Raw genomic sequence first — 14824 nt, 5'->3', positions numbered from 1 at the left:
ATGAGAGGGAGAGGCAGAGAGAAAGGTCTTCCTTCCGTTGGTTCACTCTCCAGATGGCCACAGCGGCTGGAGCTGCGCCAATCTGAAGCAAGGAGCCAGGTGCTTTCCCCCAGTGTCACACACGGGTGCAGGGGCCCAAGCATTTGGGCCATCTTCTACTGCTTTCCCAGACCAAGGCAGCCTTTACTTTCAGACATGATGGAAATATCTCACAGGTACACATGGAAAAGATGGACATGATCACAGTTGAGTGAAGACAATGTAGCCGGGAAAGTCCAATGGCTGTCAGCTACTGTTGAAGCTGAAGTTCAGTGATTGTGACATGCTGCAGGGCTCAAAGGAATGGAAAATTAGTATTCCTCTCCTTCCTCCGCACCCTCACCTTCAACAGAACCCACACCAACCTCCTCTTAATCCTTCTCCAGGGCAGCTATGTCCTCACGAGCTTCAGAAAATTCTCCCTCCTCCATGCCCTCCCCCACGTAGCAGTGAACAAAGGCACGCTTGGCATACATCAGGTCAAACTTGTGGTCCAGGCGAGCCCAGGCCTCATCAATGGCTGTGGTGTTGCTCAGCATGCACACAGCTCGCTGCACCTTGGCCAGGTCTCCACCAGGCACCACCGTGGGAGGCTGGTAGTTAATGCCAACCTTGAAGCCAGTAGGGCACCAATCCACAAACTGGATGCTCCACTTGGTCTTGATGGTGGCGATGGCAGCATTGACATCTTTGGGAACCACGTCTCCATGGTACAGCAGGCAGCAAGCCATGTATTTACTGTGGCGAGGGTCACATTTTGCCATCTGGTTGGCCGGCTCAAAGCCATTGGCATTGGTGATCTCTACTACAGAAAGCTATTAGTGGTAGACTTTCTCAGCAGAGATGATGGGGGCGTTATGTGGCCAGAGGGAAGTGGATGCTGGGGTAGGGCACCAGGTTGGTCTGGAATTCTGTCAGATCAACATTCAGGGCTCCATCAAACCGCAGGGAAGCTGTGATGGAGGACACGATCTGACTAATAAGGTGGTTCAGGGGCCCAAGAACATAAAGAACATAGAACTTTCCTAAAAGCATGAGTGTTCTTTGCTAAGTTCTGCCCTGACAGAGAAGGGATTTGGGCCTTATCTCAGTATTTGACCTAAAAGTTTGTTGTCTTCTTCCTCCTGATGAGTTTTATTTATTTAAACAAGAGAAACTTTGGACTTGAAATTGAGAAGACACATGTTATAATAATACCACTACACTTGTCTAAAGATAAGATAGGCACCAGTGACTTGGTAAATTATCAGGGCATCTGTGCATAGTTTCCTATCTGACTACTTTGTGTCCAGTTTCTTTCTTTTTTTTTTTTTAAGATTTATTTATTTATCTGAAAGTCAGAGTTACACAGAGAGAGGAGAGGCAGAGAGAGAGGTCTTCCATCTGCTGGTTCACTCCCCAGATGGCTGCAATGGACAGAGCTGTGCTGATCTGAAGCCAGGAGCCAGGAGCTTCCTCCAGGTCTCCCAAGCATGTGCAGGGGCCCAAAGGCTTGGGCCATCTTCTACTACATTCCCAGGCCATAGCAGAGAGCTGGATCAGAAGAGGAGCAGCTGGAACTAGAACTGGTGCCTGTATGGGATGCCGGCGCTTCAGGCCAGGGCATTAACCCGCTGCACTACAGCGCCGGCCCCTGCGTCCAGTTTCTTAAGCACAGCCTGGGAAGAGAAATCAGGGGGTGATGCTCTCCTATGGCAATGATGTATGGAGCCACAGCATTTGCCAGGAGAAATAAAGTCCTTTGTCTCTGACCACTCAGGAAATTCCAGCTAAGTGTGTGATTCAGCTTAATAGTCTCTATTGAATCCCAAAGGCTGTCTGTCAAAGTGACTTCTGGGCAGGTATTATTGTCTGTCTAACTGTGTGACCTTCCACCTAACACACTTAAAATAGCTGCATTTCAGGTGACAGGGAGCGTCTGGGATTAGGCAATGCACTTTATCTTGTCATGGTGATCAGTTTATAAATGGTCTTTAGGTGGGGCCTAAACCAATCAGCACATTGTTCTCTTTAGGCCACACTGATTGACCAAGGTCATATGTGACTTGAGTTGTTCTAATCAGAGCAAAGCTTGGGTTGAGGGAATACACCTGTCTTTTCTGCATGGTGAATGTGAGAGTGTAAGGACTAAGATGTCTGTAATCTTTTTGCTACTTTAACAAAGATGAAATATTTTTTAACACTTTAAAAATTATTTGAAAGGCAGAGTGACAGAAAGAGAGAAAGAGAGAAAGATCTTCCATCTGCTGGCTAACTTCCCAATGGCTGCAAAGGTTGAGGCTGGGCGAGGCTGAAGCCAAGGAGCCTGGAACTCCTTTTAGATCCCCATGTGGGTGGCAGGGGTCCAAGTAATTGCTCCATCTTCCACTGCTTTCCCAGGTGCATTAGTAGGGAGCTGGATTGGAAGCTGAGTAGCTGGGATTTGAATTAGCACTCTGAGAAGGGATGCCAGCATGGCAGGTGGTGGTTTACCCCATTGTACCACCACACTATACCCCAAAGATGATCTCTTAATAGAACATTTGGGAAATAATTTTATTATGTTTGTTACATTTTGTGACATTGAATAGTATTTATATCAGTCAGGATTCAAAGGGAAGATAGCATTAGAAAGGGCGGGTGTGTCTGTGTGTTTACAGAGATTTGACCTCATGTGGTCAGGAAAGCTAGTTCAAGCAGTCTCTGTTAGGCTATTTTCTTTGCATTAGATGCTGGAACTTGAAGTTGACAGGCAGCAAGGGAAGATGCTGTAGATTGAAAGAGAGTAAGGATGGCCTGGGACCCACAGGAATGAGCTAGAGCTCATCATGGCAGACTAATACACACATTAGTTCTTTTTTTTTTTTTAAGATTTATTTATTTATTTGAAAGTCAGAGTTACACACAGAGAGAAAGAGAGGCAGAGAGAGAGAGGTTATCCATCCTCTGGCTCACTCCCCAAATGGCCCCAATGGCCGCAGTTGTGCTGATCTGAAGCCAGGAGCCAGGAGCTTCTTCTGGGTCTCCCACACAGGTGCAGTGGCCCAAGGATATGGGCCATCTTCCACTGCTTTCCCAGGCCATAGCAGAGAGCTGGATCAGAAGAGGAACAGCCGGGACTCGAACCATCACCCATATGAGATGCTGGCACTGCAGGCGGTGGCTTTACGTGCTGTGCCACAATGCCAGCCCCTACACATTAGTCCTTATTGCTTCTGCCCTTGGTGGTATTGCTGTCCTGCAGAAGCTTAGCGTCTTTCTCATGGAGCTAAATATTTACACCTGCCAGGAGTTGGAGACTCTGAAAGAGAATCAGAGGGAAGTAGGTGCAGCTGCAAATCCTACCGCTGTCTCACAGCAACAAGGAAGGCTAGTGTACAGGGGCCATCTATATGGCTGCACGTGTGAGTTGTAAAACCGCTGCTGCTTCACTTCTGACCTTCGAATTTCCAATAAGAACTTCTCTTGTGGCCTGTTCTAACTAGAATGTTACTACTACTTGAAGGAAATGCTAACACAAATACCTACAGTACACAAACCTTGATAAATCACTATGTTGCTGGCTTATGTGTTTACTATACTTATTAGTCTAGTGGGTATTCCTTCTACTTACAAACAACTGGGTTTGCTGGAAAATGCTATGCCCTGTTAAGCTGGTTGTAGCCTCAGACCTCTCCTTTACTGTCTCTTGATTTTTATAAAGGAGCCTTATGGGGCAAATGATTGACACCACCTAAGTTCTTGTACGTATACTGTGATGTTCACACCACAATGAAATCACCTAATTGCATTTCTCAGAATTTATAAAAGTCACATAACAATGCATTTCTCAGAATCTACTCATGTTGTTAAGAAAATCTTCATTGTATGTTAAAGACAGGTGGCCTTAAAAAGCACAGAGCAGGTGAAGAGGAGGTTGATGCCCGGCTTTCACATTGGGCTTCTCATCTATAAGTCTAATGAACTTAATAGATGGCTCCACCTGGAAGGCTACAGGTATCACCAGATGGATGTGCTTCCAATTTAACTACTCCTCTTCTTTAAAGCCTACTTGAGATGTTTCTTATCTCCCTATATCCCAGAGAGAGAAGTTGCACCAGAGAATATTGCAGTCTGGGCATTGATGATTGAACGGTAATATAAATGTCCATGAATCTATTTGAATTCATTTTTTTTTTTTGACAGGCAGAGTGGACAGTGAGAGAGAGACAGACAGAAAGGTCTTCCTTTTGCCGTTTTTTGGTTCACTCTCCAATGGTCGCCGCAGCCGGCGCACCGCGCCGATCCGATGGCAGGAGCCAGGTACTTATCCTGGTCTCCCATGGGGTGCAGAGCCCAAGGACTTGGGCCATCCTCCACTGCACTCCCTGGCCACAGCAGAGAGCTGGCCTGGAAGAGGGGCAACCGGGACAGAATCCGGTGCCCCGACTGGGACTAGAACCCAGTGTGCTGGCGCTGCAAGGCAGAGGATTAGCCTAGTGAGCTGTGGCGCCAGCCCTGAATTCATTTTCGAAAGGCATACAGCAGAGGCAGAGATCTCTCCACTCCCTGTTTCACTTCCCAAATGCCCATAACAGCTGGGACTGGGCCAGGCCAAAGCTAGGAGCTGGGAACTCCAGGTAGATCTCCCACAAGGGAGTGGAGACTCAAGTAATTGAACCTTCATCTGCTGTCTCCCAGGTTGTACATTAGCAGGAAACTGGAATTGGGAGAAGAGCCGAGACTCACTCACAGGTACTGATATGGGATGCAGTAGACGTTCCAGTCTCCTTACTGCTAAGCCAAACACTCGTCCCATGAATCTTTTGAATGGGGACAAAACTGTCTTCCTCTTTTTATGCTTAGCATCACTATGACATATCACTCACACTTTAGAGGTGTTCAATAATTTTTATTTTAGCAAATTTTAGTCACTCTTATGGTTTGAATAGGGTTTGACTCCAGAGGTCATGCAGAGTAAATCCCAAAATCAAAATGATGCTCCCATGAGAGTGGAAACTTAATCCAATTTTGGTGTCCCAATGGTGAGTTTGCTAGGAGGTCCTTAGGACATTGTGGTGGGCATGCCCTCATAAGGTACTTGTATGAAAGGGTTGGTTCTATGTGGGTGATCTTGTACTTGGCTGAGAGACTGCCCATGCAGGGGGTTAGCCTGACTGCTAACTGTTCACCCTCCCACTTTTAAAATTTTTTTTATTTTTAAGGACTTATTTATGTATTTGAAAGTCAGAGTTACAGATAGAGAGGACATAGAAATCTTATATCTGTAGGTTCAGTCCCCAAATGGCTGCCAAAGCCCAGCTCATGGGCTGGTTGGAAGCTGGGAGCCAGGAGTTTCATCTGGGTCTCCCGTGTGGTTGTACTATGCCACAGCACCAGCCTTTCACCCCACTGCATTTTTAAAGACTAAAGTTAGGGAGCAGCCAACTCCAGAATTACACAGACTATTCCTTTTTTTTTTTTTTTTATTTTTTTTTATTTTTGACAGGCAGAGTGGACAGTGAGAGAGAGAGACAGAGAGAAAGGTCTTCCTTTGCCGTTGGTTCACCCTCCAATGGCCGCCGCGGCCGGCGCGCTGCGGCCGGCGCACCGCGCTGATCCGATGGCAGGAGCCAGGAGCCAGGTGCTTTTCCTGGTCTCCCATGGGGTGCAGGGCCCAAGCACCTGGGCCATCCTCCACTGCACTCCCTGGCCACAGCAGAGGGCTGGCTTGGAAGAGGGACAACCGGGACAGAATCCGGCGCCCCGACCGGGACTAGAACCCGGTGTGCCGGCGCCGCTAGGCGGAGGATTAGCCTAGTGAGCCGCGGCGCCGGCCTTACACAGACTATTCTTACTCTGATGGCCACACGCCACAAAATGAGCAGCTATTCAGCAGGCCAAGGTATGTGGGACAGCAAAGACCGGTTAGCAATAATTAAGTGGCAAAGTTTATTTCACAGAGGAGGGGCTGTGCCTCACGACACAGCAGCTGCAGAAGGCTCAGAGGGAGGTTTTTTGTGTTGTTTAATTTATATTTTTGGGTTTGATGAGCTCAAGCTCAAGCTAGCAGTTGTATCTGGCAGGTCCTGTGGTTGCATGCAACAGCCAGGCAGAAAACTTTCAAAAGAGATAGGATATGGGGCCGGCGCTGTGACATAGCAGGTCTATAGTGCTGGCAACCTATATGGGTACCGGTTTGAGTTTTGGCTGCTCTACTTCCGATCCAGCTCTCTACTATGGCCTCGGATAGCAGTAGAAGATGGCCCAAGTCCTTGGGCCCCTGCACCCACATGGGAGACCCGGAAGAACCTCCTGGCTTTGGATCGGCGCAGCTCCAGCTGTTGTGGCCAACTTGGGGGTGAACCAGTGCATGGAAGACCTGTCTTTCTGGCTCCACCTTTCTCTGTAACTTTCAAAAAATAAACAAAACAAATCTTAAAAAAAAAAAAAAAAAGGAGGAGGGGGGTATAGGATATGGTTAAAACGGGATGCTAAGTTTTGATGAAGTCTCCGAGACAGTCAGGTATGGAGTCCCTGTAAAGGAGGCCTCAGAGTGGGGTAAAAAACAAAAACCTTAGCTGAATCAAAAACCTTAGCTGAATGTACAGTGGGGGGGTCCCTTCCCCCTAACAGGTATTTCATTACTTCCACATCTTAAGATTTAGAAATGGGAACCCAGAATTGTGGGGGAAAGTTGAGATTTCTTCTAAATTTTTCTGCTTCGCACACTAGTTGATGATTTCGGTTGGGACATGAACCACATCAATTCTGTAATCTGAGATAAATGGCGCTGAGAAGCTGGTGTCCCAGCTGCCCCTTCATCGCACTGCGCACAGCTGATGTAGCAAGAAGATCTACCTGGTTTGCTAGGATAAACCAACAAAACAGAACTACCATGGAGAGGGCAGGACAATTTACATGGTTGGCCTAGCGACAGGTAAAGGCAATGCCTTCCAAAGCCGGGGCAGCAACAAAGACGTGAGAAGAGGAGGCAGAGTGAGAATCAAGAGTAGGTCACTCTGCCAGGGAAGTGACTCTCCGTGCAGTACCCATTACACGGCTCCCTGCTGAGCCTGGCGAACACTTAAGGCGGGCCCGGCGCGGGGCTCCGGGAACGCCAGGGTACCGGAGGGAGGCGGGAACAGCGGCGCGCTAGCTTCCCGCCCGCGCTTCCGGCCGCCCTGCGCAGGCGCCCTAGCGGCGTCGGCGCTGCTCCCCGCCCTCCGCGGTCGTCAGGGCGCAGGCTCGCGTCGGGGCGCCGGGCTCCGTGGCTCACCCGTCTGCTTGCCGCGGTTTCCGGGCGTGGGGCGGACTTGGCGCCTGAGGAGGTAACTGCCCGCAGGTTTCTGTCCCCGGTGCTCCTGGCCTCCTCCCCACGCCGTCCGGTCCTGAGCAGCCTCGGTTCCCCGATACGGCCTTCTGCCGTGCTTGTCCGCAGCCTCCCTCTTCCCGCGCCGTCCGCCGCGCCCTGCCCATCCGTAGTCTCCTGGGAGCTGTGCGCCGCCGCCGCCCCTGCAGACCGACCGAGCCTCGGAGCCCCGAGGGGTCGCCCTCGGGCAGGCGTGCCCGGGGGCCAGTTCCGCCGCGCTCCAGGGTGCCCCAGAGCCCAGCGGGCTGCCTAGCCTCCCCCCGCAGGGTCCGGGTCACCCCCCCACGGGTCCCTAGGGATGACACCGGCGAGCTTGTCTCCAGGAAGCCCCTGAGGACGACCCTCATTGGTCATCAGTCGAGCTCTAAGGAATGGGCGCGATTTATTAGGCGACAACCGCAGAACTTGAATTACTCTTTTGAAACTGAGTTTCCCCCCAAAATTGTATTTTTTTATTTCCTCTGTGTGATGTATTCTTTTACTCTTCCTAGCATTCCTTAAGCGTCATTGAGTTTTCCCCCGTTCCATTAACTAATTTTACTTGTTTCTGGATGTTTATTATCCATCAGTAGCTTTAGTGTTTCGAGAGGCACTTGAGTCTGTAGCAGAAATAAACTTTGCTTCATAAGAGACACGGTTTTTAGGCTGCTGAAAGATGAAAGGATGAAGTGATAGGCTTGTTACATTTTAATTATGAAAGTTGTATTTGAGTCCAGTCTAGCCAGTAGAGCTGCTACCTGTTGCCCAGGCATCCCGTCTGGGTGCGGATGCCCCTTGGAGTCCCAGCTGCTCCACTTCCATCCAGCTCCCTGCTAGTGCGCCTGGAAAAGCAGCGGAAGATGGCTGGAATGCTTGGGCCCCTCCACCCATGTGGGAGGCCCAGATGAAGCTCCTGGCTTCCGCCTGACCCTTGTGGCCATCTGGGGATTGAACCCAAGGATGAGAGATTCTCCGTCTCTCTTTTGTGTTTGCTTCTCTGTCTCAGTAATGCTGCCTTTCAAACAGGTAAATCTTTAAAAACCGGTTATATTTAAGTATGCCTATGTGGTCTTTTATTTTACGATTTAACTTGTTAGGCAGAGAGAGCTCCCATCTGCTGGGTCACTCCCTAAATGCCCACAACAGCTGGGGCAGGACCAGGCTGAAGACCAGAGCCTTGGAACTCAATCTCGGTGTCTCATGTGGGAAGCAGGATCCCAAGTACCTGCCGTCTCCCAGAGTGTGCCAGAGGAGGAAGCGAAAATCGGAAGTTGAGCAAGATGGGGAACCCAAGTACTGTTATATAGGAGGTGGGTGTCCCGTGCCAGGGCTTCACTGCTGTGCTGAATGTCCACAGTGGAATTAGGCCAAAGGGAATTGTAACTTTGTTTTAGTGCAGAGTATTTTTGAGATCTGTGCTTTTGAGGGATCCTCAAAAAGTTCATAACTGTTACTAAAAACTATCAAGTGTTTAAAAAGTTTTTTATCACAATAAATTTATCTTTTATATCCATACTTCCATGATCATAAAAAACTTATTTATTTGAAAAGCAGATAGAAAGGAATCTTTCAGGGGCCGGCGCCGTGGCTTGCTTGGTTAATCCTCCACCTGTGGCGCCGGCATCCCATATGGGTGCCGGGTTCTAGTCCCAGCTGCTCCTCTTCCAGTCCAGCTCTCTGCTGTGGCCCAGGAAGGCAGTGGATGATGGCCCAGGTGTTTGGGCGTCTGCACCCGCATGGGAGACCAGGAAGAAGCTCCTGGCTCCTGGCTTTGGATTGGCGCAGCGCCAGCCATAGCAGCCACTGGGGAGTGAACCAACAGAAGGAAGACCTTTCTCTCTGTCTCTCTCACTGTCTATAACTCTGTCAGATTAAAAAAAAAAAAAAAGGATCTTTCAGCTGCTGGTTCACTTCCTAAGTGCCTGCAACAGTTGGGGCTGGGCCAGTCTGAAACCAGGAGCCTGAAATTGAGCCCCAGTTTCCCTCATAGGCTGCAAACCCAAACGTGTATTAGCAGGAAGCTTGAATCGGACCCAGGCACCCTGATAGGATTTGAGGTATCTCAAGCAGCATCTTAACTGGTGCTGCCCAGAGGCCCACCGCAGAGCTGCTGCTTAATAGGAGCACTTCTGGGAACAGGGTGGTTTGAATGTTTGCAGAGTGCGCGAAGGCTTTGTGAGTTATTCCAGGGAGCAAGCTGTGTTACCTTGTAGGACTTAGCCTTGGAAAATGCAGGGCATCAGCTCTGTTACACCCTGTCAATCAAGATTGCCACAGACATCTTCTTAATTTTATGAGAGGAGGCATAGGGCACAACACTCAATGGGAGAAGTACCAAAGTCACAGTAAGAGTGTTTGATGGGAGGTATTGTGACCATCTTTGGGCAGTGCAGTCTGCCACACTGAGAAACTACAAGGACACCCTGTCCAGATCCTTTCCTACTTCATGTTTGCTTTCATCTTCTAAGAAGCAACTTCACAAGAATGCAAATGTGCTTGGCCTGTTCAGAATGAGGTGTTGAATGCATTGTCAGTGTCTTTAAAAAAGAAGTCGAGCTGTTGAAAAAGTAATTTGTCAAATGTTATGAAAGTTCTAAGTTAAGATAGTCAGCTAACTGAATGTGGGCTATTGATGATTGTTCATTTACAGCATCATGTGAGTGTTTTTACCCTACTGACAACAAGTATGGAGGTAAAATTAGAAGTTTTGATATCAACAAGTATCAAGCAGAAAAAGCCTTGGCCACGAGTCTCCTGGTTGGGACAGGTATGTTTTTCTGTTTTCAGACAATACCAGTTTAATTTATGTTAAATGTGTGCTTGCCTGTAAGATGCAGGAATGTTCTGTGGTTTTAAGGAAATAAAGCATTATCTCTAGAAGGATCCCTGGTCCACTGAGCAGGGTTTTGTTTTGATTATACTGAGCAAGTTAGCCTTTCCAGAATGTTAAGTGGTCTGTCTGGAAGAATGCTTTTGCTTTCCCAAAAAATTTGTTTTTCATGTTTAAGTAGGTTGGATGGCATCTATCAAGAGGGAATATTTAATCTGAACTTTGCCCTACTGGAATAGTCGTTGTTCCTCCTTTTGTGGCTTTCCTGAGTGTGTTGTAAAGTACCCTGGTAACTGGGAGAGATGAAATGCACCACAGTGTGTGAATAATCCGGGTATGGGGATTCCTTACCTGAAGGAAAGTAGGAAATCCTCTTATAATTTATAATGATTATTGTGTTCATCTAATTTCCTGTGAGAAATTACACCATCAGCTAACTTCCCCTGGAAAAGGTGTTCTCAACATAAGTTGCATCAGAATCACTTGGAGAGGTTTTTAAAAGACAGCTGGGTCCTGCTCCCAAAATTTTCAGTTTAGTAGGTATGGGATGAAGTTTTTGCTTTTTAAAGATTTATTTATTTTTGGGGCTGGCGTTGTGGCACAGTGGGTTAACACCCTAGCCTGCAGTGCTGGCATCCCATATGGGCGCTGGTTCGAGACCCAGCTGCTCTACTTCCAATCCAGCTCTCTGTTATGACCTGGGAAAGCAGAAGATGGCCCATGTACTTGGGCTCCTGCACCCGCATGGGAGACCCAGAAGAAACTCCTGGCTTCAGATCGGCGCAGCTCCTGCTGTAGCTGCTGATTGGGGAGTGAACCATCGGGTGGAAGACCTCTTCTTCTGCCTCTCCTCTCTCTGTGTAACTCTGACTTTCAAATAAATAAATAAATCTTAAAAAAAAGATATTTATTTGAAGGGCAGAGTTATACAGAGGAAGAGATAAATAAATATTTCATCCCCTGGTTCACTCTCCAAATGGCTGCAATGGCCTGGGCTGGGGCCAGGCCAAATACAGTAGCTTCTTCCCCATCTCCCATGTAGGTGGAGGGGCCCAAGTACTTGGACCATCCTCTGCCACATTCCCAGGTGTGTTATCAGGGAGCTGGATTGAAAGTGGAGCAGCCAGAACTCAAATTGGTGCCCATATTGGGAGCTGGTATTGCATATGGTGGGTTAACCCACTAAACCACAATGCCAGCCTCTGGATAATTTTTATTTGTAAAAAGAAATTAGTTCATTTTATTTGAAAGCCAGAGAGAGAAAGAGGCAGACAGACACAAGAGATCTCCTCTCTACTGCTTCACTCCTTGATTGCTTGCAATAGCTAGGGCAGGGCCAGGCCAAAGCCAAGAGCTGGGAACTCAATCGAAGTGTCACATGTGGGTGGCAGGGACCCAACTATTGAAGCTATCACCTGCTGCTTCCCGGGGTGCACAATATTAGGAAGCTGGAATTGGGCGGAGTTCCAGGACTTAAATACAGGCCCTCTGATTTGGAATGTGGGCATCCCAAGCAGCATCTTAACCAGCGCACCAAACACTTGAATAATTTGAATTTCTTTTTAAAATTTTTATATATTTGAAAAGCAGGAAGATAGAAATATTTCCCATCTGCTTGTTCGCTTCTCAAATGCCTGCCGTAGCAAGGGCTGTGGTGAGCTGAAGCTGGGAGGCTGGAACTCAGTCCAGGTCTTCCACGTGGTTGTTGGAGATCCAAGCACTTGTATCGCCTCCCAGGGTACTCATTAGCAGGAAGTTGGAATCGAGCAGAGTTGGGACCTGAACCCAGGCATTTTGGTAGGGATGTGGCATCTTAAGTGGTAGTTTAAGAGCTGTGCCAAATCCCTGCTACAAAGTAAATAGTTTAAAAACTTGCCTTGTAGTATTGTTAAAGTCAAAGAGAGATCAAGCCACAGACAGCCCATATGAGATGCTGGTGCCGCAGGTGGAGGCTTAACCTCCTACGTTATATCATATGTATAATTTCTTATCCAACATCCTGAGCCCAGGACAAAGAGAGCTATTTCCTTAGATATGGTTTTAACCTCTATAATCTCCCTTATATGGTTACATGGTTACATTTGATTGAACATTCTAATGTTACATAGTGGCCACAGGCATGGATACAATACTGTGCATTTGTACATAGTTACTGGCAAGGGTTAACACTCTTGCTCTGTACTAGCAAGCAGAACCGGAAATGGTTACATATGAGCAGATAGTAACTACAATTGAACATACCTGTACAAGCAGGGAACAACCACGTTTAATTCCCAGGACAGATTCCTCCATTTTTCTGACTTTGGAAAGGCTTCTACCACTTTAGTCATGTCAGTTAGAAGTTTAATTAAAAGACAAAGGGCTCTACCGCAACTCCCCAAATGGCCACTGCGGCCAGAGCTGGGTGGATCCGAAGCCAAGAACCAGGAGCTTCTTTGGGGTCTCCGACATTGGGTGCAGGGGCCCAAGCACTTGGGCCATCCTCCACTGCTTTCTCTGGCAAATGTGGCAGGAGCTGGATCAGAAGTGGAGCATTCGAGACTCGGACCATTAGATTGGGGCCAGTGCCGTGGCGCACTGGGTTAATCCTCTGCCTGCAGTGCCGGCATCCCATATGGGCACTGGGTTCTAGTCCCGGTTGCTCCTCTTCCAGTCCAGCTCTCTGCTGTGCCCGGGAGGGCAGTGGAGGATGGCCCAAGTGCTTGGGCTCCTGCACCCGCATGGGAGACCAGGAGGAAGCACTTGGCTCCTGGCTTCGGATCAGCGCAGCTCTGGCCATTGCGGCCAATTGGGGAGTGAACCAATGGAAGGAAGACCTTTCTCTCTCTCTCTCACTGTCTGTAACTCTACCTGTCAAATAAATAAATAAAATCTTTTAAAAAATTAGATAATTTTACCTGGTAATTCTAAAAAGAGATATTTAAAACAGAATGAACGATCTTCAGGATACTGTACGGTATCAGCCTTAATATTTTATGCTTTGTGGTACAAATGTATAATCTTTTTAAAATATTATATTGTTTTCCTTTCTAGAATAATTTATTTAGACGAGGTTGAATTAACTTCTGGGATTTCTTTGAAGTCTATCACATTTCTTTTTCTTCTCTTAGGAAAATGAAGGTGTTTTTCTTTTGGATAATAAATTCATAAATGAAATTAATTTGCTATCAGGAAGGACAAAGAAGAAAATTCCTAGTCTGCAGCCTTTGTTGAAGGATGTTATTGTCCTCACAACATCCAGTAACAGTTAAGTAACACAGATATTTTCAAAAGGCTAGGCTAACTAATTTTTAATAATTTAGGGTAATATTAATGGAAGTATTAGATCATAAAAGTTGTATTTTATTTCTGGAAATAGATGCCTGGCTGGCTGGGGTTCTTGCTACAGGGGAACTTTTCATTTGGAACAAAGATCAAGATTGTTTGAAAACCATACAAGTAGCTGAAAAACCTAAGGAAGTGATTAAAGCTACAACGGGTAAGAATTTCTTATTTGTTTAAATTGGTTTAACCAGGAGAAATAGGAGAAATGATGATACAGCATTTTTCCATTATTGCTTTGAAACTGCGTATGTGTGTGTATGTCTGCCTATGTACTTCTGTGTGTGTGTATATATATATATTTTTTTAATTTGTGGTATATTCAACTGTGATAGCTAGATTCAGCTTGAAGATGAAAAGTTCTCATGCTTAACATTTCTGTGATAACAGTGGATTATTGATAGCATGTAATAAGTAATAATAATAAATGATATTGTTTATATTTGTATTGCTAGTTTCTTAGTTTTGACATCCTGAATGTAATATCATTTGTGTTTCTTATTCAAAGTATTGGTAAGTTATATACCTTCTTAGGGGGAATTCAGGCTTCAGAAGTTGATTTTCTTTCTTTTTTTTTTTTTTTTTTTAGCATGCTCTTTGAGACTGTACTTGTATGTATCTGGAAATGGGAAAAGAATTCTGCTTGTAACACTTTCTGGATGCATATTTCTTTGGGAGTATTTGGAATCCCCGAGTATCTTATCTTCTAAATGCCTTTCATTGGTGGGTCAGTGGTCCCAGATCAGACCTGAAGAAACAGTTCTTTTGCCTTCCCCTGAAGATAAAGAAGCCATAGTGAATGCTGTTTTTGTAAAAAATGAGGTAAAAATTCAAATCAGAGAGGTTATTGTGGGAATTAAGATCTTTTAAGAAGAGATAGTAAGTGGCATAACAGATTAAGGCTTGGCCTAGGACTCTGGCTTCCTATATGGACACCAGTTTGAGACCGAGCTGCTCCACTTCCAGTCCAGCTCTCTGCTAAAGAGAAAGCAGTGGAAGATGGCCCAAATGCTTGGGCCCTCGTACCGATGTGGGAGAAAAAGATGTTCTGGGCTCCTGGCTTTGGCCTGGCCCATCCCTGGCTGTTGCAGCCATTTGGGTAGTGTACCAGCAGACGGAAAGATCTCTATCTCACTCTGTCCTCCTCTCTCTGTGGCACCCCAGGTTCTAGTCCTGGTTGTGGCACTGGATTCTGTCCCGGTTGCCCCTCTTCCAGTTCAGCTCTCTGCTATGGCCCGGGAGTACAGTGGAGGATGGCCCAAGTGCTTGGGCCCTGCACCTGCATGGGAGACCAGGAGAAGCACCTGGCTCCTGGCTTCGGATCA

The 14824-nt window shown here is 47.0% G+C and overlaps 1 protein-coding gene and 1 pseudogene across 7 annotated transcripts in view; one reads left to right on the top strand and one right to left on the bottom strand.

Annotated features, from left to right (window-relative positions):
* Window positions 1–248: 248 nt before the first annotated feature.
* On the bottom strand, window positions 249–1074 carry LOC100354868 (tubulin alpha-1B chain-like; annotated as a pseudogene).
* Window positions 1075–7124: 6050 nt separating this feature from the next.
* Window positions 7125–14824, top strand: part of CPLANE1 (ciliogenesis and planar polarity effector complex subunit 1) — a 134060-nt gene continuing 126360 nt past the window's right edge. For 3 of the 7 annotated variants that reach the window (XM_089312743.1, XM_089312742.1, XM_089312741.1), the window contains exons 1-5: window positions 7195–7328; window positions 9999–10115; window positions 13289–13424; window positions 13537–13656; window positions 14089–14321. In XM_089312743.1, the coding sequence (XP_089168869.1) occupies window positions 10035–10115; window positions 13289–13424; window positions 13537–13656; window positions 14089–14321 (570 nt within the window). In that variant the 5' untranslated portion in view covers window positions 7195–7328; window positions 9999–10034. Of the gene's footprint in view, window positions 7329–8445; window positions 8659–9998; window positions 10116–13288; window positions 13425–13536; window positions 13657–14088; window positions 14322–14824 lie in introns of all 7 variants that reach the window. The other 4 variants (XM_089312744.1, XM_089312740.1, XM_051853812.3 and 1 more) reach the window with 3 other exon arrangements.

The sequence above is a fragment of the Oryctolagus cuniculus genome, chromosome 14 (assembly GCF_051225735.1).
Source record: "Oryctolagus cuniculus isolate XC-2025 breed Fujian yellow rabbit chromosome 14, ASM5122573v1, whole genome shotgun sequence".
NCBI lineage: Eukaryota > Metazoa > Chordata > Mammalia > Lagomorpha > Leporidae > Oryctolagus > Oryctolagus cuniculus.
Note: the sequence above shows the minus strand (reverse complement) of the source record. Positions and strands in the feature narration are given on the sequence as shown.